General features: G+C 35.7%; 1 protein-coding gene across 7 annotated transcripts in view; it reads right to left on the reverse strand.

Moving 5' to 3' along the window:
* HDAC9 (histone deacetylase 9) overlaps positions 1 to 23818 on the reverse strand; it is an 819260-nt gene that overhangs the window by 222936 nt on the left and 572506 nt on the right. For all 7 annotated transcript variants that reach the window (XM_074367374.1, XM_074367375.1, XM_074367376.1 and 4 more), the window contains 2 exons: positions 22562 to 22739; positions 12573 to 12706 (listed from right to left, as the gene is read on the reverse strand). In XM_074367374.1, coding sequence (XP_074223475.1) covers positions 12573 to 12706; positions 22562 to 22739 — 312 coding nt within the window. The remainder of the gene's footprint in view (positions 1 to 12572; positions 12707 to 22561; positions 22740 to 23818) is intronic.

Genomic DNA, 23818 nt, shown 5'->3' on the forward strand with positions numbered 1-23818 from the left:
CTGACAACATTTAGAAGAAAATAAGACCCCAAATCACATTTAAGATGATTAATAATGGGCTGAGTTTCATCCTGTAGGAATGTGACACTGATTTGCTTAGTGAAGTACCATAATAATATCTGAAAAATGAGTGTATGCAAGGTTCAGACCCAGTGGATTGCTCATGCCTGAACAGTCCACTGACATAAAGTATATTCTTCTTTGGCCTATAAAAGATAACTAACAACAACAACAAAAAATAGTTAACTCCTTTGTGAAAGTATCAACTTAACTAAAACAGGAGCTACTGTTTACCTGAGAAGTAAATTGATCAAAATCTTACTTTACATTCACCAGAAGAAGTTGATGAAACAAATACCTTATTGTTTCTTAAAGGATATAAGTAAGTACCAATACATTTTAATGTATTTGATTATTACAAATACGCTGATCACTTCATGTGTGGGTACCTCACAGTAATGTTCACCTAGACCAATGCTACTCAAAGTACATTCTACACGACAGATGACAGTTCAGGAACTGTTTGTGAATGGTCTGTGATGAGGTCTAGACAGAAATTAAGAGAAAATACTTAGAAACTTCTATAGTAACTTGACAGAGTATTTTTGTGTCTGTTGAATCTAAATATAACCTTACATGTCTTCAATTTTTATTCCACTATTGCAGTATTTCATTTTTCATGCTTTTATAAAAGCATTGGTCTGTGGAAATTAAACAAAAACAGTAACGGTTGTTTAATCAGAGAGAGTTTGAGACACACTAAACTCAGTCAATATTTTTACACCCATGCTAGGCAGAAACTTCCACTTCAACTAACAAAGAATGGTCCTTCAACACAGACAAAACTGTACATTAAGTTAAACCTCAGTCAGTCAAATGACAAAGCTTTCTTCCTGGTCCCATTTCTTAGTTGGCACATCTTTGAGCCCAATAAACATCATGCTGGTGGACAAAGTTAATCAGCCTTACTTTTTAAAATTACTATGCTTCCTAAAATTACCCAGATAGCATTATATATTTCATTTAAAATATGTTTCACAACAAGACACTTGTAAGTTAATATGTAAGCAGAGAATTTCAGTGAAATTCAAAGAACATCTATTCAGATAATGCTGTCCTCCCATGTTCCTGACCATGAATCACCAGCTGACATGGAAACATCAGGTGACAACAACACCTCTCTCAAAACCAACCTCCACATTCAGCCTCCCTAGTTTAAGGTGATGTGGCTGTGGCTGTGTGGTTCACTGAGGGGGCGGGCAGGGAAAACCTCAATACACTGACGCTTCCTAGAGGTTTGCTGGGTAGAGGTATTTGTCATTGAAAATAAATCATCATGTCACAGTGAGAGAGGAATAGCTGGCGACCTGAGGGGTAACACGAAGGCAACAGGAGTGATGTAAAACAGAAACTTCTCAACACTGTGCCACTATGTGCTGAATAAACAAACACTTACGGAATTTGCTTTGTCACAGCATTGAAGTTCCCTGTTTTTGACGCCCTATTTACATTTTTTAGAAAAATAAAAATATGTTTTTGAGAAATTACCCCAGGTAGGTGTTGAATGTTGAAATTAAACCAGGTAGGTAATGCTGAAGACAAAGGCAAATTTAATGACGGCTATCTGGTCAGCCATTGCTCTGGTCAATAAACAAACCAGTTACTGACTTAGGTGGCTTGATGGTAAACACTGAATTTGGAAACATTTATGGAAGATCAGAACAACCAAAGAAGCAGAATGACAAGCAATGAGATAAAATGAGAAAGAGAAAGTTCAAAGTCACTATTAAAGGGAACCATTTTAATTGTGAGATTTCAGCTGGTGGAAAATCCCCCAAGATAAATAGTGGTAACTCCACGGTCTGAGTCATCTAAAATTGGAATGAGCAACATCAGACTGGAAACCAGACTGTGGCAACCAGTCCCAGTCTGACAGAATAATGAACACCATGAAATAGCAGGGCTTCCAGCTCTCATTTCTGTGAGTCTATGAAATTCATAGCCACTAACATGTTATATGCTGATATAAACAGCTAAGTCTCCGATGCAGCCAGCTCCATAGCTAACAATCGGACCCACATGTAGACTAGTGTCATAAAGCTTCATCAATTTTTTCCCTTTTCTCTAAAGATATTTTGCTCCTGGTATCACATGAAGTAACATTAATAATAAATATATCTTTATGTTTTCACAGACTAGCCATTTATTTTTACATACCATACATTCCAATGCTTGTCCCAACTCCTTTCTTATTCTCCCATAGCCCCACTAGTATTCAGGCTGAATGCTCAATCACACATTTGAAAAATAATCTGCTAACAAAATTCAATTATTGACAGTAGCTCAAGTGCTGATAAATCTTAAGAGGACATCTGCTGGGTCTCAGTCATCACTTGTGTACCATCAGTTAACTGACGGTAAGAGGGAGAGCATCTGGTCCAGCCCACTTAGCTTTTACTTATTCTAAGAGTATCCCCTCCCAATTTTCTCCTCGTCACTATTAAAATGGAACAAAGTGCACAAGTTTTCCCCTTTCTCCTCCCCCTCCCAACTCCTAGCTCTACTTCTCTTTGACTCCCAGGAAGTAATTTACACTGGCTCTTTTTACTATTACAGAATATGTTTCTCACAAAATAATTAAATATAAGTACTAATTCTTCACACTTTCTGCTTCTATGGCTGCTGGGGAACAAGACCACAGGCAGGGTGTACATGTTTCTACAGAAGGACAGCAGTGAAAACCAATTCAACATGAAAAATGTTTCTAGCTGGAGAAAGGATCTGGAGAGAGCGTGTTTCGAGGTTTATATCTCACAGGGGCACTGCTATGGGAACTCCGTGGATGATTAAGTTAAAACTTGTGAAACAGCAACAATTTTCCTTCCTTCTTAACACATAGGGTCTCCTGGAGTAGTTCGGCCTCACTCCTATTAGATGTCTCAAATTTGTCACATTAAACGTTTCCTCTCAAATTGAGGTCCCCAATAGCTTTCATTTTCCAGTATTATAATCAGTAATTCATTAAGTTACGTGTTTGTGCTTAAATATAGACCTTTTTGTTTAATCCTGTCCTATTTTCTATTTCCTGTGTACCCCTTATTCCTTCAATTTTCTCATATGATGCTCTCGAGTCAAAGGTCAATAGCATAATGAGGCACAAAACAGGACAAAGTGCTCTGATAATTGTAGTTTAGGGTGATATTGAGTTCCATTCTCAGAGATATTCAGTCTGCAGGATATCTATCTAAAGTCATCTGTGATTCTGACCAAAAGAATTTTTTAGAATTGTGAGTAAATTTGGACACTCAATGCATATAATGTAAGGCACAGTGTTCATCTGGGTACTTCCAACTTGAGATCCAAATAAAGGTCTTAAACACCTTGCCAATATTGGTCTAAGAAAGCAAGCTTATAGCTCTACTTTCATCTTCTTATTAAAGAAACCCTGTGATGGAGGATGTATTCATTACTATATTTTCATTCTCTGTGACTTGCACAGTTTCTTCCCTGACAGTAGGAAAGGAACTAATGTGCCCCGAGAGCCCACTCTGTGCTACGCACCTGAGGATATGATCTTATTTAGATCAGAGCCCCAAAAAGTCTGCATTCAGGTTTGAAGTTTGGCTGAAGTTGTTTAAAATGACCATATCATTGAGTCCCACAATACACCATGGCTCTTTCCTAAAGAAATAGTCCTTCTGAATTAAAGCCTGTTAATGCAACCTGATTATAGAAGGAATGTTCTGAACATAATCTACAAAGTCATACTGTGACAGGATAAAATGCAGCCTACCCACACCCACCCACACACAGAGCACACACACGGTATAGATTCTTTTTTTTTTTAATGCCAAGGAGCAGGGAAAAAAGGAAACAGTTCTATTCCTTCCCCTCTTGTGTTCAAAGCCTGGATTGAGGCCAGTATCCTAATCAGTTCTCATTGGCCCTGGAGGAATCAGAACCTTTTGTAAAATATAATAAAGGGCATAAAATCATGATAAAATGCATGAAAAAGCAGTGCCTTTGGTTAGGGAACTAGAAATAATTTAGCAGAACAGATGGATTGCATTGGTTTGGTATTATTGAGGACATGAAAGGGCTCATTTTGTGGCAGTTCTGAACTAAGAGAAAATGTCCAACTTAAATTTGACAAGTCAAAGTACCTGCCTTTGCTGGGGGAGACCCCATTTTCTTTAATCATTTTCAAAGTGATGACATATTAGGCAAGAATTTCCACTGAAATATCTCATTTTCTGAAAATATTTCACCCAGTGTCCCTAAATATAGGGATGCATTTTTGTCCAAAATTCACAGGGCTGCAGACTTACAGAGTTAAAGAATCATAAATGACTTATGAGTGTCAAAGTTACCCTGTTACAAATTCCATGCTTAATGAATCAGTTCACGCCTATTCATTATTCTTGATACACTTTTTCTCTCTTAAACAAAACAAAAATCAGGTCTCACTGCTCATGTCCAAGCTTACCAACTGAAGTATTCAAATGCTACAATCAACTGCTTCTTTAAATGTTACATAAAAGTTGGTTTCTATCTTCTCCCTCCACTGCATTCTCTCCTTCCATCATCTAATAATCCCAGATTTTTTCTTATAAAGAAAGGGGAATGAAAGTAGGAATGAGGCTACTAAGCAGGCAGGCAGCCCAACAGGCCCTTGGTCCTTTCTGCTGGTTACGTGAGAAGAAAGTGAATTGCATGTCAAGAGCCCTGAGTTCTGGGTTCTGAATGTCGTGTGTCCTTAACATGACTATATCCTGCTGTGAGGAACCTTTCTGGATCTTTGCTTCTCCATGCATAAACATAAGGCGGTTTAACTGAACTACTCTGAAACCCCCTTTTAGTCCTAAAATGGTAAGTGAACATGGTAAGCCCTAAAATGGCTATGTGAAATTACCTTATACACAATAAAAACTCAATAAAATATCCTTTATTTTGATTTATACATTTGCCTTAGGCAAGCAAATATAATAATTGAAGTGATAAAGTACCATGGTTGAGGAAGACAGATCTATGAGGGTTTTCAAAAGGACTCTAGCTATTCTTTTGAAGCCCATTTTTTAAATGCTTAATCATAATTGGAAAATAAAAGAATTTTTTAGAACTCATACCTAGCCTATGGTAACTGCAATATGATGAACACTTCGCCAATTTTTAAAAAATGTGCATGGAGCTTCTGAGCTACCACCACCTTTGTTTCTCAGGTAAATGTTTGCCTCTGTTCCCCTCCCATCTCCAAATATTTGACTTCTGTTTGTCTCTACCTCGTTAAGTTCACATTAAGAAGCTGAGTTTGTTTTAATGATTTTTAACACTGGCTGTACCTTAGAATCATCTGCAGAAGTTAAAAAGGTATTAATGCCTGGGTCATACTTCCAGAGCTTCTAGCTAACTTTGGTTACTACCTCAACGTGCAGAAACTTAAAACCACCCAGTAGATTTAACAGGCAACCTAGGTCAAGAATCACATGCTAGAGGGAACTGTCCATTCTTCCCACTCATAAGTGAATTCAAGATACTGACATTGTATTATTAATCAACACTTGGGACCATGGAGTAGTTAAAATAAATGGTTGACAAAGAGAAAGTTGGGAAATAAAAAAAAATCTATTCAACCTCCAAAAAGACAAATGCCTTCTACTTGTATGTAATACTGCTTGATTCAGTCATTACAATTTATTTTAAAATATTTCAGGACAGGACAATTTCAGAAGTACTTCAGAACACAGCAAGTCCATTCAATAACAAAGTCTAGGTGGTAAAAAGCATATGTACCGTGTATTTTTTTTCAATTTTATTTCCACCCATATCAAATTATTCTCATCAGAAAGTAAAAATGTTATCTCTTACTGTAACTGCTCAATTTTCACAATTTTAATGCAGTTGAATCTCCTACATTGTAATTTTTTTTAAACATTGTAAATAAACATTTTTATGATTTCGGTTAAAACACTGATTTTTTAATAATAATAATGTATGAAATAGATTTGTCACAATAAACATTGTGTTAGTTTAGAATTATAATTTTTATAAGTTTTTCAGATGGTTGAAAAACATATAATAATTCATTTTTGTTAATAAACTTTAATGCTGCTGTTTTTAAAAAAAATTCTGTATCACTTTCCAAATGGACTCAGAAAGGTAGCCTTATTTCCTTTTATTGGTTGTTTTCCACATTAATTCTTACTTTTTTTTGCAAACTGAAAACAAAAATTCCAAATCATCTAAGTTCTGATTACAGGCTGCACAAGTATTTTTAAAGTATTTATCTGCCAGCGTCCACTCTACTGTGATATACAAATCTCTTTCCGAATAATGACACCCTGGTTTACTCATCACATCTGGATCATTTGTACTGCTTTCCATAACTGCAATATTTTTTTAAGACAATTCACAAGACTCTCTATTTGAGTTTCTTACTGCTTTGTGGTTAGATTCTAAGACACACACACACAAAATTTTTTTTTTTTTTGCAAACTAAACAGTAAGCTGTTATGTGCTGCCATCTAGTTAGATTACTCTATAAAACAAATGTTTAATTGAATTTCCATTAACTTGCAGAATTCAGTACTTTGTGGCATTGATGTCAGAAAACCTGCACATTCCAAAAGTGTTTCTCAAAAGAGTATTATATTTCTTTATTTAGATTCGCAAAAGATATTTTTAAATCACCTGTGTGTGCAGGATAGTATGCTGGAAACCCTATCTTTGAGCTCCTTGGCATCTTTGAGGTTTTACACTAAACCTGCCCTCCACTTTTCTCTTTGGAACTGCTGAGAAGTCCCAGAAGGGGCAACAGTAGCTTGGTTTTGTGTCCCAGAATTGTTTGGTAATTACTTTACGTTGGCACTTGAATAAAGGAGTTAAACATTTCAGAACTGCATGTTGCTTATGGTTTTTACTTATGAATTAAGCGAAACAAAGTTACTCAATATTAGTCACAAAGAGGCAATGCAAATTCCATATAATGTGTAATCCAACAAAAGCATTATAAAATATTATTATTCTCAAAACAAATGTGAGAGCAAGCAAATGTCTGTGGGTGGCTTGGTGGGGCTGAGAGTCATGAGTGCTTCTGGAAAAACAACTGCAAGTGCATTTCTAACAGACGACGGGTCAATCTGCAATTTTTTTAAGTACAGAAGAGCACATTCTTTTCTTCAGGGGCACACACACTTTAGAAACCCCTGGCTACCTAATCAAAGAGCTTGTTCCTAAAGAGGACACCAAATGACCCCTCCAGATCCATTTCTTATGGTGACAAGAAAGCTGCTGGTTTTGCTTTTTGCTCCCAACAGAATCACTAAAGTAAGTATGAATGATTCAGTCGGGGAAAAAACTAAATGGTATTGGCATAAAGGAGTACCAACCACCTCAATTTTTAAAAACAGTGCCATGTCATGACAAAAGAAGTTAACCCATGTAACTGCTGTAACCTAATATAACGAGGACTAATGTTTTCTCTGGCTGCTAATCAGGACTATTACACACAGCCAATTTACACTATAGCTTGCAAACTAAAAGCAGTGTGTTTACTAAAACATCCTAAACATTTTGTCTACTCTTAACCAAAGAAAGTGTTATGTTCCGAATTAATTTCTTAGCCACCTAATTTCATATGACATTAGAGCTGAAAGAGATCCTAGCAAATATCCTGTCTAACACCCTCACCTTACGTATGGGAAAACCGAAGATCGGTAAGGTTAAATGATTTGACAAAAGTACACAGATAATTAACGGCAGGACTGAGGTCATACCTAATGTTGAACAATAACCTTTGAGGAAACCCATTTTGACTAATTTTCCAGATTGATAAAAGAAGTGAAATAAGTTTGATTTGTGGATCAGTCTATTGTTTTAAAACAAAGAAGCCCTTTTGATATTTTCAAATTGCCATCTTTTCTATCATAATTATTGTTTAATTGCAAAACCGACTACTTCATTCACTGAGGAAAGCAGACTTCTCTCTCTACGCCAGCAGAATTGAGGCTCCTTATCTTTTTCCCCAGTGAAACAGTAACCTGAATAGACAAAGGAGCCTGAACAAAAACGGAAGAAGGGCAAGCTCTTCAACTTTAGGTCTGAGATATTTTGTCCTTTGAACTCTAATTATAACATCTCCTCCTCTGCCTCTTGCTGAGAGAGCCTCTCTGATGTCATGATTTTGGAGGTAGCTGACCAGCCTTTCTTATTTTATTCCCTCCCCAAGCTGAATCAACGGGTCTTTAAAATCACAATATAAAACTAGTGACTTAAAACCCCCTAAGAGTCTGTAGTCACATATTTGTGTGTTCATTTGATGACATCTGATGATCTCTCAGATGGTAACTACCTTGAAGGCAGGGGTATAATCTCAGCATTTTATCTCTAGCTCCTAACACAGGAGTCTGGGAAACTCAAATTCTTGGGAAGGACTGTTGAATATGGCCATACCGCTGTTCTCAAAGTATGGTGCCCAGATCAGCAACAGAATATCAGGATGATCCAGACACATCTCAGCAATACAAATTCTTGCCCCCCACCCCCACCCTATAGGACCCCACTCCTACTGAATCTAAAACTCTTGAGCTATAGCCCAGGAATCCGTATTTTAACATTCCTATTCCCCATCCCACCAATGATTCTGATATATGCTAACATTTGGGCACCACTTGTAATCAATAAAATGAATACCGCTTATCTAGACACAGGTTTCTGCTTGCTGACCAGCAATATGTCCCCAGAGCTCTGTTGACTTCTTCCCTGGAAGCAGAGGTTGATCGCTAACTATGGGTGGCTACACAAACCTGGCAGGAAAATAGTGTCCAAAGATGGTAAATTGCTATCTGGACACTGGAAAACAATACATTGCTCCAGCTTGTATGTGTAATATTCCTATTCAGTTATATCCTTTCCTATGAAATCTAATAAATCCTCTCTTTATTGAGAAAATTGAGTTGAGTTCTTATTTCTTGCAACCAAGAGAGGAATTTGATCCACATCACTGAGGAGAAAATGATAACCCAGACACTAGGGCTGGTACTCAAATCCCTGGAATCCAGACACATAGCTTTTACCCTCTCAGGAATGCATGCTTTAGACATAACCAAGGAACAGAGCTGAATTTTAACTTCCTGACAGTCCTACCGAGACAATTTAGAAAGAAAGGCCTGATTCTCCTTAAGTCCTTGGGCCATAATGATAAACACTCATTCACACCCAAGCTTTTTCTTTTCTTGGAGTGAATAAGTCCGATTGCAAGACACTGTCATTGGCCTTGATCTTTTTAGCAGCCTCATAAACACTAACCAGGAAGTCTATTAGTATAGGAAACTTCTTGCCTTTTAATGCATCCTCCACGTATCTGACCACCTGCCACTTACAGTGGGCTTTTCTCCTGGTTTTTCAGAAACTGAGTGTAATAAGTTTTGGTAAATTGCTAAAAAGTTTGTTGTATAGATCTGTTTTTCTTTTTTTTCCATAGCACTGATATTTTCAAAATAATTTAACTTGAGAAAGGTTAGCATCCTTGCAGGAGGGTTAATAATATATTAATAAATGTGCATATCAGAACTAACTTGTCAAATCAAAAAAAAGAAAAATTTACAACAAACAGATACCAATTGTTTCAGTTCCATTTACTAGAGAGACTACTGGCTAAGGAAACAGATTCTACTGTTTTCTGCGTGAGCTAAGCTGGTTTGGTATAACCACTGTATGTTCCCTTTTTACTTCTTCCTCTACTCTTGTAGAAGACAGTCAGGAAGAGAAAATGAGTTGTGTTTCCTTTGGTTGTATGTTTTATCCCTTTTGGTATTATGACTTACACAGAATCTGAAAGTCTCTAGAGAAAGGTTATACTTGTTTAGTGAATAATCATTTCTAAAATTCCACTTTGAATATTTCTCAAATTATTCAGACAGGCAAAGGGACATTAAATTCCTAGGTGTCAAAGTTAATTGGTTTTTAACGGCTTTATAAATTCCACTTCATGTTTTGGATTAGTTATAAAGTCACAGATATTTTAATAACATAGGAGTAAATAAATACATTTGGGCAACAGTTTCATCACTTAGGAAAGCAAACACCTGGTGAACTGCTCTTAAACTATGTTAAGAAAAAGTGTTTCATTCACATTATTAAAGTTTCGGATGAGACTTTTGTGCTTGGACTTCATAAAGAGCCAATGTGCTGATCTGGGCTTTCAAGTGCATTATTTGTTAATTGGGTGACTGTGTGCTAGAGAGACTCCTACTTAGCTGACTGGATTGGAATAGACTTGCTCATTCTCGTCAACCCCACAATGCTTCTAGCATTTCATCCTGGGTCTGATATCACATTAGTCTGTGCTACAGTATAAACTGAATTTTATGATTTCAAATAATAGAGGGCTAAAATAAAGTGATGTCTGAGGAACTGAAAAAGAAGATCGATCAGAAAGGGATGATAATAAATTTTCAAATTTTAAGACTAGTGTGAACCGTATTACATTCCATCTACTTCTTCACTTTGTTCCTTCTATAAACAATGTTCCTTCAGGTAACAGATTTAAGGAATAACACAAACTAGCATTAAGGCCATGATCAACCACTGCTAATTTAGAGTGATCGGGGTGGGGCTCCAGGATATAACAGAGACTTGAAAGTGAAAAAATGCAAAAGGCAATAATACCTCAGCTGCAAAACCAGAGAAACTGCCAAGCTAGAAAATACCTATAGCAGGTGCAAAGGTGAGAGAGGAATGTTCTCGTGATAAACATTAAGTAAGACTGGTCGACCACAAGTAAGTCTGCTTGGTAGTTCACTGGTGCTCCCTGCAGGACTGTGCAGACAACAGAGTGGTATGGCCCCCAAACCACATTACCTAAAACATGAAAACCTTGAAGATAAGTCTAAAATTTACTAAAGAGTATGAAAGCCTTCTTCCATATAATATGGACCATTCTGGCAAAAGATGGATAATAGACTTTCACTTAGGAAAGGACGAGAGAAATAAATCTAACTCAAATTCCTTCACTTTGGAGTCTCTAGGTAAAGGATACATTTAATCAAAAGTAAACTCTAAATATGAAAACCATTAAATAATTCTATTACCAGCATAAAATAAAACTTGTGAAACTAAACCTGTACACACTGCACTGGTGTATTCACTCACAATCTCAACTGCTGAATGACCAATAAACATTATCTATGTTTTGATGTAAAGAAAATAACCACTTAGTTCCCCTGTAAGACGAAATATATAACTTATCTTCAAAACAGAAAATCAATAAAGAAAATAATCTGTCCTTAGAAATGAAGGCACTGAATGAATGACTTTACAACTTCAAAAGTCAGTTATTTTTCTACTTCAAAGAAGATCAGACTGAACTAACTCCTGCTATCAAATACAGGCAAGTACACTTGATTCTAAGAAACATTCTGTCTGCTTTGGCATTTCTATTTCAACTGATATATTTTACAGGTTCACTTTAAACTAAATTGGGTTTGAATAAAGTGTTCTTTACTACATTTTGGGTTGTCAAAAATTAACTCAAAAGTAATAATAAAAGACTGTGTCTTTATTTTATCAAAGTATAGTGAGTTTAATAGGGTTTCAATCTATCAGTTTTTTCATAACTATAGTCAAAATATTATCTATTTACTTTCATCCCAAACTGGTGAGAACTACTTAATTTTCTTCATTGCTCTATAAAGGATAACAAAACCAAATAACATGTGAAATTATCAGTCTGTAAGGATAGGAACCATGTTTGCCTTGTAAAATGCCATAATTCTATCCCTAGAACACATCTGGAACATAATATAAACAAACCCAGGGAAAAATGCTTTTGATCAATAAACGTTAAAGTAATGTAAGAAAATACGTGGGGGATATTTTTCTTTTAAAAAGTTTCCAATACAGAATGTTACTGGATCTTAGACAACAAAGGACATTTACAGCAACTAAATCAAACACATGCTGGTTGTCATGTATTTTGCAAATTTGACAATGGGAGCTTTTTTGACCTGATGCCATGTTTACTTTTAACCTTTGAAAGCCTAAAGAAACAGATTTTTCTAAATAAAAAAATGAGACTCATCAAGAATCTACAGAAATGAGTCTAAACATCAATAAAAAAAGTGACTTTTCTTGGTAAGAGGACAGTAAATCTTTTAAAAGCTATTCATTTCCATGAGGCAAAACTGGTATATACGTCAATTCAAAGTATCGCTTATAAAAAGAAACAACTACTACTTAGTACTTAACAGTATGCAAAAGAGCTTCTCAGAAAATTAACTCAATAAATGATAGTTATTTGGAAAAAAACAATGCTACTGTGTGCACAAAAAAAATGCTGCAGTAATAGCACACATACATCAGGCAGCTACTTAGTCCATCAACCCAGCCTGAGTACCTACTGCATGCCCAGCCCAGTGTCAGGTTCTAAGTTCTATGCTACTGGCATCTAGGATGGTTCATCAATCATGGTGTCTGTGCCACAGGGTTAACATTTTTCTACAACTGCCCAAATGAATGCCAACCTCTTTACATGATTTATTTAAGTAAGTAAAAGAGTGTGGCCAATTCAGGATTACCTCACATTTATTCAGCAGCCCAGTTTCTTGCAGCCGTGACCAGATGCTCTGTATTCGTCCAGCATGCTCAGGGTGGGTGGTGGAATTGCCACAAATGCACTGGTGTTTCAGCATCAGAGGATCGTAGGCAATTCCTTCAGGACAAAGAAAATACAGCAAAAGATGAGTAATGATACAAAGCAGTGCTACAAGTTACATGACAATATGATTACTCCAAAACAAAAAAGCATTCTTTTAAAAATAAATTTACACATAGAGAAATAATACATATCCACAAATTTCCAGGAGCATATAAGGGCTATTTAGTTATCTGGATATATGTGCAAAAAAAAGTCAACCCATGGATTAATCAGTACTCAGACCCTAGCTTATTTAGTAAATCTGTGAAGTGATAAAGACAGTAACACTTTAGAAACTTCAGGTTAAAAAAACACACTGTAATTTTACCAGTATCTTAAATCATTATGAAGCATTTTTAGACAGATAATTCAATTCAGTAGAGGTCAAAATTTTATCACTGAAGCCACAAAATGAGCTGACTTTAAGTTGTGAATTTATTTCACAGACTGGGATTTCAAAATTTGCAGATACTGACAGGCATATATAGAACAGATAAACAAGATTATACTGTATAGCACAGGGAAATATATATAAGATCTTGTGGTAGCTCACAGCAAAAAAAAATGTGACAATGAATATATGAATGTTCATGTATAACTGAAAAATTGTACTCTACACTGGAAATTGATACAACATTGTAAAATGACTATAACTCAGTAAAAAAATGTTTAAAAAAAGGTGAATTTATTCCATGAATAATTCTAGCCTTCCTTTAGATCAGGGTTACATCTGCAATAAACTGCAAGAATTGCCAACTGCTTGCCTATTCTGCTTTAGCAATTCCTTCAAAGTTGTGCAGAAAGAGTTCCTTCTTTGCTTATTGTATTTTTCTCATAATTTAAGCCAATCTGTAAACAATACAGATATCATAGATTTGATAATATTGTGGGGCATTTGAAGTGTTTCTTCTAAAAATTAAGTCAGCTCCAATACCTTCAGCAGAGTTTACATAGATACTTAATAAAATCTGCTTTTAAATTCTCATGAGTTAACACATTTCATACTTCAGTTACAAAACTTTGATGGGAAAGATTTCATAAACATTTGATGAAATGAGCTATTAGGGATAAATAAAATAAAACTTTTTGAAGCAACAAATTAGATGATGATTATAACTCTGGTTAATTTTGGAAAGACTTCTACCTTAACCTGATTCCTTGGGGGAAAACATGTTACTTACAAAACTGCCTGACATAAGAAATTATTTAACCAATCACAGATTCCAATATATTACCATCAAATGGATTCTATGGGGGCATGGAGGGAGGACAGAAGAATCTCTTATAAGAAATTAAAGGCAAAAATAAGTATCTATTCAATAACAGCTAAGTACCAGCAATTAGTGTTGCAAAGTAAGTTCAATTAATGCATTTTATTCTCCCTTTAACTTATTGTTTTAGAGGAATGTTACTCAAGAGGGGAAAATATTTGTTCTCAAGTATATTAAAACCAGGCAGTGTATTTTGAAATCATGTGGTAAAAATTATGTCTAAGAAAAAATATTTCGCTGGTCCAAATAACATCCATTCTTTTCTTTTTAATTGAGATATAGTTAATGTACAATATTATGTTAGTTTCAGGTGTACTACACAGTGATTTGACATTTGCATGCATTACAAAATGATCACCAAGATAAGTCTAGTAACCGTCTGTCTCAATATAAAGTTATTACAATATTATTGACAATATTCCTTATGCTGTATATTACACTCCCAAGGTTTACTTACTTTATACCTAGAAGTTTGTACCTTTTAATCCTCTTTACCTATTTGGCCCAACTCTCCAAGCCCCTCCCCTCCAGCAACTACACATTTAAGTCTGCTTTCATTTCATTTTGTTTGTTTAATTCCACATTTAAAGATATAGATTTTATATTACACAGTATTTGTCTTTCTCTGCCTGATTTATTTCACAAAGCATGATACCCTCTAGATGAAGTAATATCCATTCTTAAGATGCAAATAGCTTCAAAATCCCACTCTGTGCCCCTGACTCTCACATTTTCATCCCTTCTGAGTGGTACACTTTCACACTTGTCTACTCAATTGCCCATCCAAAATCTCTACTTGGATGTCACATAGTTTTCATAAAGTGAGAGTATCTCAAATTTGAGCTCATGATCTTAAACATCACACAGTGTTCCTCATTTCAGCAAAGGACATCATGATCCACCATTGCTCACGTAAGAAATCTTACTGTCTTCTTGATAATCCCTTTCTAATGAACCATGTATTGCCTGTTTTCCCTGGAAAATATATCCTGGATCACTCCCTTCTTATCTCCAATGCCAAAACCATACACAATCCAAGGTACAATTACCTTTAATCTCAACTCCTGAGATACCCTTATAACTGGCTACCTGACTTTCACTTAGTTTTATCTGCCACCTAACAGTAGCTGTCTTTGTTTAAATCTTTGGGTGCCTTCGTTGATGAGATTGCAACTTCTCAAAACAGCACAGATGGGCCCTTCCCCACCTCTCCAGCTTCACCTCATACTCTTCCCTTCCTTGAGCCCTATTTCTCACACAAAGGCTTACCTTCCAGTCCTCAAAATACTCAAAATCATACCAGCCTTAGGACCTTCATACTGGCTTTCATCTTATGCCAACATTCTTCCCTCTTGCCCGTGCCCCCATAACTCCCGTCTTCATTTGGCTAATATCTAAATTCTTCAAGGCTGTTTTAATGTCACTTCCTAAACGAAGAATTCCCTGTGACCTCTAAATTAGGTCTCCTCCTATATGCTCTCATAGCATCTTCTAGGTCTTCTTCAGAACATTTATCACAATTCTGTAATAGTTGTATAATCTTGTTAACTGTACATTTTTTTCACTACCTGGTAAAATCTATGAAAACACAGACTAGAGTTGTATTGTTCATCTCTGAACTTTTAGTGTCTGTAAGCATGCATGGAATATAGTAGATCCTCAAAAGTATTTTAAATGAATGAATGAAAAACATAAATAAATGAACTGATGCAAGAACTAAGTCATATATCTCCCTTGTAAAGCCTTTCTTGATGACCCTACATGGCGGAATGACTTGGACTACTGAAATTTTTGTCGCCTTATTTGTTTAGTATAAGCATCTTTTATTTTATATACCTTATCTTCCTACTGGCAAGTGCCTCGAATACAGGCATTCATTTTCCTTAGCTTTTCTACATGGCATTTTGCACAAAAGGAGATGAATAAATATTTTTAAATAAAGTCAAAAGGAAGACATGAAGGAAGGCAGAAAGAAAAGCAGGCAGGCATAAAAAGTAACATTCAAAATATAAAGATATGTAAGACATGTCTCCACAATTCAGATACGTCAAGTATATGAGTTACTGTTATGTAACAGGAACTATTTAACATATTTTCATACTTTCAACCACAGTTTTCAATCATAGTTTCAACCATATACTGCATAAAAGACATAAATGATTATCATGGAAACAAAAAATATACTATTTTTCTCATTTTGAAAACATATTCTTTAAAAGTAGAGATTCTAATCATTAAGTTGCTCAATTCTTTTCACTATTTCATTTCTTGATATATTTAACTTCACCTCCATAGCAATTATCCCTCTTTTAACAACATTTTCTCCATAAGCCACTGCCAACAGAAAAAATATATATATATATATGAAACAGGTTATGGTAGCTGAAAGTTACTGCCAAGTATCTGGAGATTATAGTACAAAGTCCAGGAGCCCTTGGAAAGACATTTGAATTTAAGGGAAAATAAATAAATTCTAGAACCCCAAACCTCCACTTACTCATCTTAATGATGTAGCAATGAGGTGTTAATTGGCAGACTGCAAGATGAGATTTTAACCTCATCTTTCATCTCCATTTCTTTCCTCTCTTTTTCTTTTTTCCTTTTTTCCCAGAAACAAATACTTATAGGGTGAGAAACAAGCCTGCTCTTCTCTTTGGGATTCATATGGAATTCTACTTTTCTTTGACCCTTTCTGCCCCACTGATTATCACATGAAACATAACTCAATGCATCAATCTCCCTCTTCATCAATGGGACAGGAGTTAAAATTAGGTTTTGAGAAAATTCACAAAGGAGTTTTAACATAAAGTATTCACCTGCATTTTAAACACTACCAAAAAAAAAAAAAAAACCCACCACAAAATTTTTGGATACTTTTTTTAGATAAGCTTGGACTTTGTGTTTTCTCTTGGCTTTCAGTTTTATTAAATGAAGTAAGTATTTGAAGCATTTAGTGTAATGTCTTTCCCTTTTCTTAACCATCACATGTAGTTAGGTCATTATTTAGTCACAGAATCCATTCATATCACCAGGTTTATGCCCAATCTTATGTGACACCATGAGGCTGAGTCCACCTTGGTCTACTAGGAAAGTTGAGTCTAGAATCTTTAGACCTACAACTCCTGATCCCTAGTTCTTAACATTCAACTGCATATTTCTTTTCTGGTTAATGTCTGAGGTTTCACACCTTCTCAAGGATTTGCTCAACAGCCCTTATTAAACACCTTGCAGGGCCAAAAGACTGAACCAAAGACTAAAGCTTGATACAAATATATATACGATATGGTATCTCTTCTGAAAGATGCAGGTTCAGTAAGTAGTCACTGAAAGCTCATAATGATCCAGGTACTGACAACTTCATTTTATTACATTTAACTTATGATCTAGTAGTAAAGGTGAGGCACATACAAATATAGTTATATGACATGCTTTTTAAAAAACTCTGTATGGTTAAGGAAGAAACAAAAATATTGGGCTGGGAGGTCGAAGACAATCTTTTTAAAAAAAAAAATATATATATATATATATACACATACACATACGTATAAAAATATTTTTTAAATGGCCTGCAATTAGTAGAATTACTAAAATGGGTAGAAGGAGCTATTTCAAAGCAAGGGTCATTTTTAATAACCTCCACATCATACCCACAACCACTGTTATACTTTCTATCCATAATTCTAATCTATCCATAAGGTTTATCTTGCCTAATTTTCTCCATTTCTACTAACCTCTTCATCTAACATCTATTATATTTGTTATAATATTTAACAGAAACACTTAAAGTACCGGATACTGCAATTTTTAATTATGTCTGAAACTTGATTTGTCCAGCAAGCAAATGAAGTACCTAAAAATAACTGTTTAAAACTTGCTAAATTGTGTCTCTGGGTAGATAAGAACCATTTTCTAAGACTTACAGGTTTGTTTGTTTGTTTATGTAAATCATCTTATCAGAGTATCAGTCAGCTAAAAAGGAAATGGGTGGAAGAAAACCCATATCAGGCTTCCAACTAACAAAACATGCAAGTTTGTGAGTAACTGGGAATTGGACCAAGTGTCGCCATGCAACTATGCAGCCACTGAGGAGATTCAACTAGCACGTAAGCTGGCAAAAAGTGAAGTCAAATGCAACTCACTACACACCTACTGGCAAAAATTTGGAAAGTTTTCCCTACATTCAAGTATTGAAGAATGAATGAACAAATAAACAAACAGAAAAACCCACAGAGCCTATGAGAAGATGCTACAGAAACTGAAAAGGAAACATCATTCCTACTACTTAGCTCAGTGAATTTAATTTACTATAGTAACCGAAAGTAAGATTTTAGAAATTTTTTTACTTCCTCAAATATCAAAAGACATTGGTCCTAGGAGCCAAAAGCTAAATTAATGAGCAAAATAAAAGGTGAATAAGGTAAATGAGGATGTCAAAAAAACCAAATAGTGGCAACATTAAAATCTATGTTGAGGGCAACAAAAAAGGAAGCCTCATTTTAGAAAACCAAATCAGTGCTATTACACAAACTTAGAGACCTACAGAAAGTATGGAGATCAGAAAATAGATAGCTGAACAAAAAGCTGTGATTGCTCTCAAGGAGGAAATCAGATTAACTGAATAACAGAAATAATTGAAGAATTTTTCTGTAAGTAGAAAGAGATATGTGCTTGAGTATGTAACTGCAAATGCTCATCATAAAGATGATTTGTTTTTTTTAAATTAACAGGATAAAGAAAATATACCATGAGGTACCAGAAAAGAATGAACAGGCTGCCCACAAAGGAGCACATTTCCAGACTTTTCAGACAAAACACTGTGCCCTAGTAAATCTGCGTCCAAGCGTGTGAGAAGGTAAAAGGATGACTTTCTCAAGCATGAAAAAGCCAAAAGAATTTAAATATCTATACACACACACATATGTATACATAAAATTAAGGTATATAAATATACACTTCAAAATTTATGCTATGATATATAACATGTTAATAAACATGTGATAATATATGATCTATGTGATCAAACTGAATTAATCTCCAAAATAAAAAAAAAAAACTATTCTATCATCTCCACTGAGAATTAGATAAGCAAATTTTGGAGGAATTTTTTGGGAGAAATTTCAAGTACATATATTTGAGGACAGTCACTTCAAAACTGATTAGCTACTCAAAGGAAAATTACCTTCTCCATTCTTATACAGATGGTGACAGAAGCTACTCTGGGAGGTCTTAAAACACACACACACACATACACAAGTACAAACATATATACACAATTACACACAGACATAAACACTAACACACATACAGCTTTTCTTTAGTAAAGAGAGGCACAAAGAAAGAGGAAAAGATACTGGAAATAAATGCATGTTTTATTTATGGTTACCTCTGAGTGACAGAAAAATAGGTGATGTTCCCCTATAGTTTTCTAAATTTATCAAATTGCTCTCAATGAATACCTTTTTTTTTTTAATTAAAAAACAGATAAATGTTATCCTCAAATTCACTTAACATACCAATAATCTTTTTTTGGTATAATTTCATGTAATTCCTGTCTATTTGCTCTCATTTCCTTCAGATGTTCATTTGTCTTTTAGACAGTAAGTGTACACACTGAATCCTTCCACGTGCTAGCCTGGACCGAAGTGCCAGAAAACACTCTTCCTGCACGGAGAGCCCATTCGAACAAAACCCCCCAAATAACTAAGTAATTACAATCTTTGAGGGAAAAAACCAGTCTGTTATGAGGTACCATAATTGACTGAATTTGGGTTTTGCTGGCTGAGCAAAGCTTCCTGAAGGAAATAACATGTAAACTAAAACCTAACAGGAGTTTGCCTGACTTGGGAAAATATCATTCATTACAAAACAAAAGCAAACACAAAAAAAGTGGGAAAAAAAAAGAGGGCCAGTTTTGCTATCCTCACACTGACATATTCAAGTCTATTTCATTTTCTGTCATGATGTGCCACCCACTAAACATCAATTTAAAAATTCTTTTAAGTAAATTATTTGTAATGGCTTTCACAAACATTGGGTTAGTTTGAGCACTATGATTCTACTTACATTAGACTCTGACTAAAAAGATAATGTTACAAAGAAAAAATTTACCCACAGATTATGTAAAGGAACCTACTGTTGGGAGAAAGAAGACCTTAAACAGTACTGGGTGATGGAGAAGATAAAGCCAATCAAACTTATTTGCCATTAAATTCTTGTGTCAAGCACTCCCATTTGGTATAAACTAGCACAAATATGTCATCTACTCTGAAGGGCCTGTTGTGAGCCATGGACAGGCCAAGTCTCATGTCTGTTAGGAAGAGGTGAGTAGAAGGAAGACTATGGCAGAGAAAATGAAATGTATTGCCCTTTCCTCAGTCATCAGAACTCATACAAACACCATGCCTTGCCTTTACATAGAATGAAAACAGTACCTCTTACATTGAGTATTATATAAAAATTTAATATTATTACTCATATCACAATATAACACAAAATTCAACTGAATATGTGGAAACCTGCCTCTACAACCATATATAATACAAATTAATATTTGTTGATTCAAATAAGATTTATTGAATGCCTACTAAATACAAAATCCTATGTTCTTTAAAATATAAGTTTATATAATCTCTCATTTAGGCAAGAAGTATACCTCATCAAGTACATTAAATATGAAAATAAACTCAAGTTCATTCCCCTATTTGTGTTTGGAATCTAAACTCTGGTAAATACTAGGATGTTGACATTATGAGAAAGAAACTAATCATCTGAAATGACCCAGTCTCCGCTTTGAAGGATTAGGTTATGTTTATGTCACGCTACGTTATTTGCTTTGTGGGCCACCCTTTAACCTGGGTTCCTTCAAGGCCCGCAAACCCTGTTCATCTGGCAACATGTTTTCTCAAACTAATAGGGTTGTTCTAATAATCAGAGGTCTTGCTTCATTCATATTGAAGGGACACATAAAAGGACAGGAAACCAAAGCATGTTTGGAAAGGGCCACCCTTCTTAACCAAGAAAAGAAACTATCAGTAGGATTACAATAGCAGACAGCAGCACACGTGGAAACAGCACATGAAACTTTATAATCGAGCTCACTTTTAAATTAAGGAAATGATTCTGAATGAATGGAACCGGCATTACAATAGGATGGTTGTTAGTGTGTCTCTGAAAGCTTCTGGCTGAATGAAAAACATTTTTAGTGAAAAAGAACTGAGAAGTAATTCTTAAAGGCTACTGCTCTGATTATCTACAAAAAGTATTTCTCTACATCATGTATCTGGCTTTGAGCAAAAATCCTCTGAAGACCAGGGATAAAACCAGGCATGACTGATCCAAGCAGCTTCCACTGATACTGGGCTACAATCCTGGGTCATCTGGGATACCGGGGCAGGTCTGCTTTGCTCCAAGAAGCAGGGGGATCAGAGGAAGTGGCTAACGTGGTAAACGAAATATATAAAAATATACTCAGATTGTAGCTCCTAGTATGGAATGCTGGCTTGTGGTATAACATGTTACAAAAAGTAGCTCCTATGCATACTTATTAAAGATGTCTATCAAAGTTAAATAACTTGGCCATTTCATTCATTGATTTTTAAATAAAAGATGACATCAAGGCTTGGGAATGTGATTTGAGAAAAAGTATTTTAACTTTTCCAAGCACAAAGGTTGCTTGAGGTCATAGAAGCCACAAAAACAAACTCTGAATTCTAAAAACTGATTCAAAAATAAATCAGATAACCTGTGAGAGACTCTGGGGGAAGGTACACATGAATTATCCCCTTGCTACTTTCAGGTTATGAGCTCCTTAGGGCTAGAAAATGTTTCACTGGATCAGCCACAGCCTGAGAGCATGGAACAAGAACAGGGTCCAGCATATATAAAAGAATATTTATCCATATGGATAGTTACAGCACAGCTTTTTTAATGAGGGAATAGCACCCCTTTTTTGTGTGTGTTCCAGACATGACCTTCCTTTGGCCTTGGAACTACCAGGTTTGTTTTCCTTTCTAGCCAGGTTCTGAAATATCAAACACAACTGTGGGCAAAGGAAGAGGGTGGTCAAATGGCCCACGCATCGGTGCTACAACCGATGGAAATGGAACTAACGTATGTAGAATTAAACAAGCTTTGCCTTGGTACCATTGTCTCCTATGAGTCATTTGTATGGGAAGTCAGAAGGAAACAGTGAAATAAACAAAACAACAACATAAACAAACTGGAGGAGGAGCACTCTCTGGAGTCAAATGAAGCGGGCGTTATAAATTTCCCAGTGGCCGGGACTACCAGAGGGAAAAGACTGAGGAATACTGCTAAAGAATGTGGTAGGGATTTGTGTTTCCAAAAGGGACTCATGCACCTGTTGATGTGTTTTCCAGGCCCATGAATGATAACAATTTATGAGGCTATTAATACTAAGCCAAGATTTATCAGATGTCCTATTTGTCTTGTGGCCAATATAACCTCATAAAATTTGGGTTGCAATGGGTTAAAATGGAGTGTTCTGCTATTGGAGTTATTCAGAGCATTTAAATCGCTTAATCCCACAAGACCAGTGCATTTAGCCTGCTTATTAGGGAAAGTCTTTAGGGATTCTCACCAGTTGCAGAGCCAGGCAGGAGGGGGCGGTCCATTGCTGGGTGAGGTACAATGGAGGCAGTGGGAGAGGAATGAGTCCTGGAGATAAGGCGATGTTTCTCTAATCCGTCCATGCCAATCGCAGCCAGCTGAGCTTGGTGCACCGAGAGTGCACGTGTGTGCTGGGGCTCCAGGAAGGGCTGTTGCCAAGAAAAGAGCACAGTAGAAAGAAACATGAGACAAGCACTAAGGGAGACACTGAGAGCGACATGTCAACAAATTAAGTTCATCAGGTCAGAGACATAATAAACGGTGTGAAGAAAAAAAAAATAGAGAAAGGGAGGAAAAAAAACAAGATCTACTCAATAAATCCATTCAACAGATGTTTTCACACTGACGGCCAGGGCCAGTCTGCCTGGCTAAGGAGGAGGTGATGGCAGGAGGCCTGTCAGTTCAAACTGATTGAAAGAAGCAGAACTTTAACCTCAAGAGGAACATCGACTTAGACTTAATTCCTATCTTGATATCAACATTTTGAAGACAGCCCCAGAACTAGTGGTGCCATGCAAAGTGGGAGAACAATTCAACTGCTTTCAAACTGCTAAGGTGGCTCAATTCTGTCAATTCTATCTTGAATTTATTTCAGTAATATTGTCAATGAAATATATAGGAGCCTAAAAATGGCCAATTAATTGACTTATTTGACACCCTTCAGTCTTCATATGATGGTACAGAATGACGAATGTTTTGGAGGTTGCATGGTATAATCTCAACACTATAAAAAGTTTTAGTTTCTTTATAAAGTATTCAATATAATCTCAGTGACTTAACAACATTACTATTCTTCATACTTCTCAAGTTAGCAAATCAAAGAGCCAGAATTCTGAAGCTCCCAGAAGACTCAACTTGGTCTATTCTTGTCTCCAAAAAAACAACCTCTAAAACATAGATAGGCAATTAATTTAACATCAGTATTTCACAGTGAGTATTTCCTCTTTCTTCAACATCAGGGAATTCATTACCTTTGTGCTGATTTTTGTTTCTTTCCTTTTCCATGTTGTCAGCAAACATGGAAAACAGCTGAACAGTGATACAAAACATGATCAGCACATATCATGGATAAGGAAACTAATATCCAAAAGGTTAACAAAGTCTTTTAAATACAAGTCTAATTCCTATAGTTTTTAAAAAATGTACCTGCTCTTCTGCTTTGATCTACCTGGCTAGTATTTACACTCTCAAGACCAGATGCAAACATCATGGCTCCTAAGGCTCTGCC

Source organism: Camelus bactrianus, chromosome 7, assembly GCF_048773025.1.
Source record: "Camelus bactrianus isolate YW-2024 breed Bactrian camel chromosome 7, ASM4877302v1, whole genome shotgun sequence".
NCBI lineage: Eukaryota > Metazoa > Chordata > Mammalia > Artiodactyla > Camelidae > Camelus > Camelus bactrianus.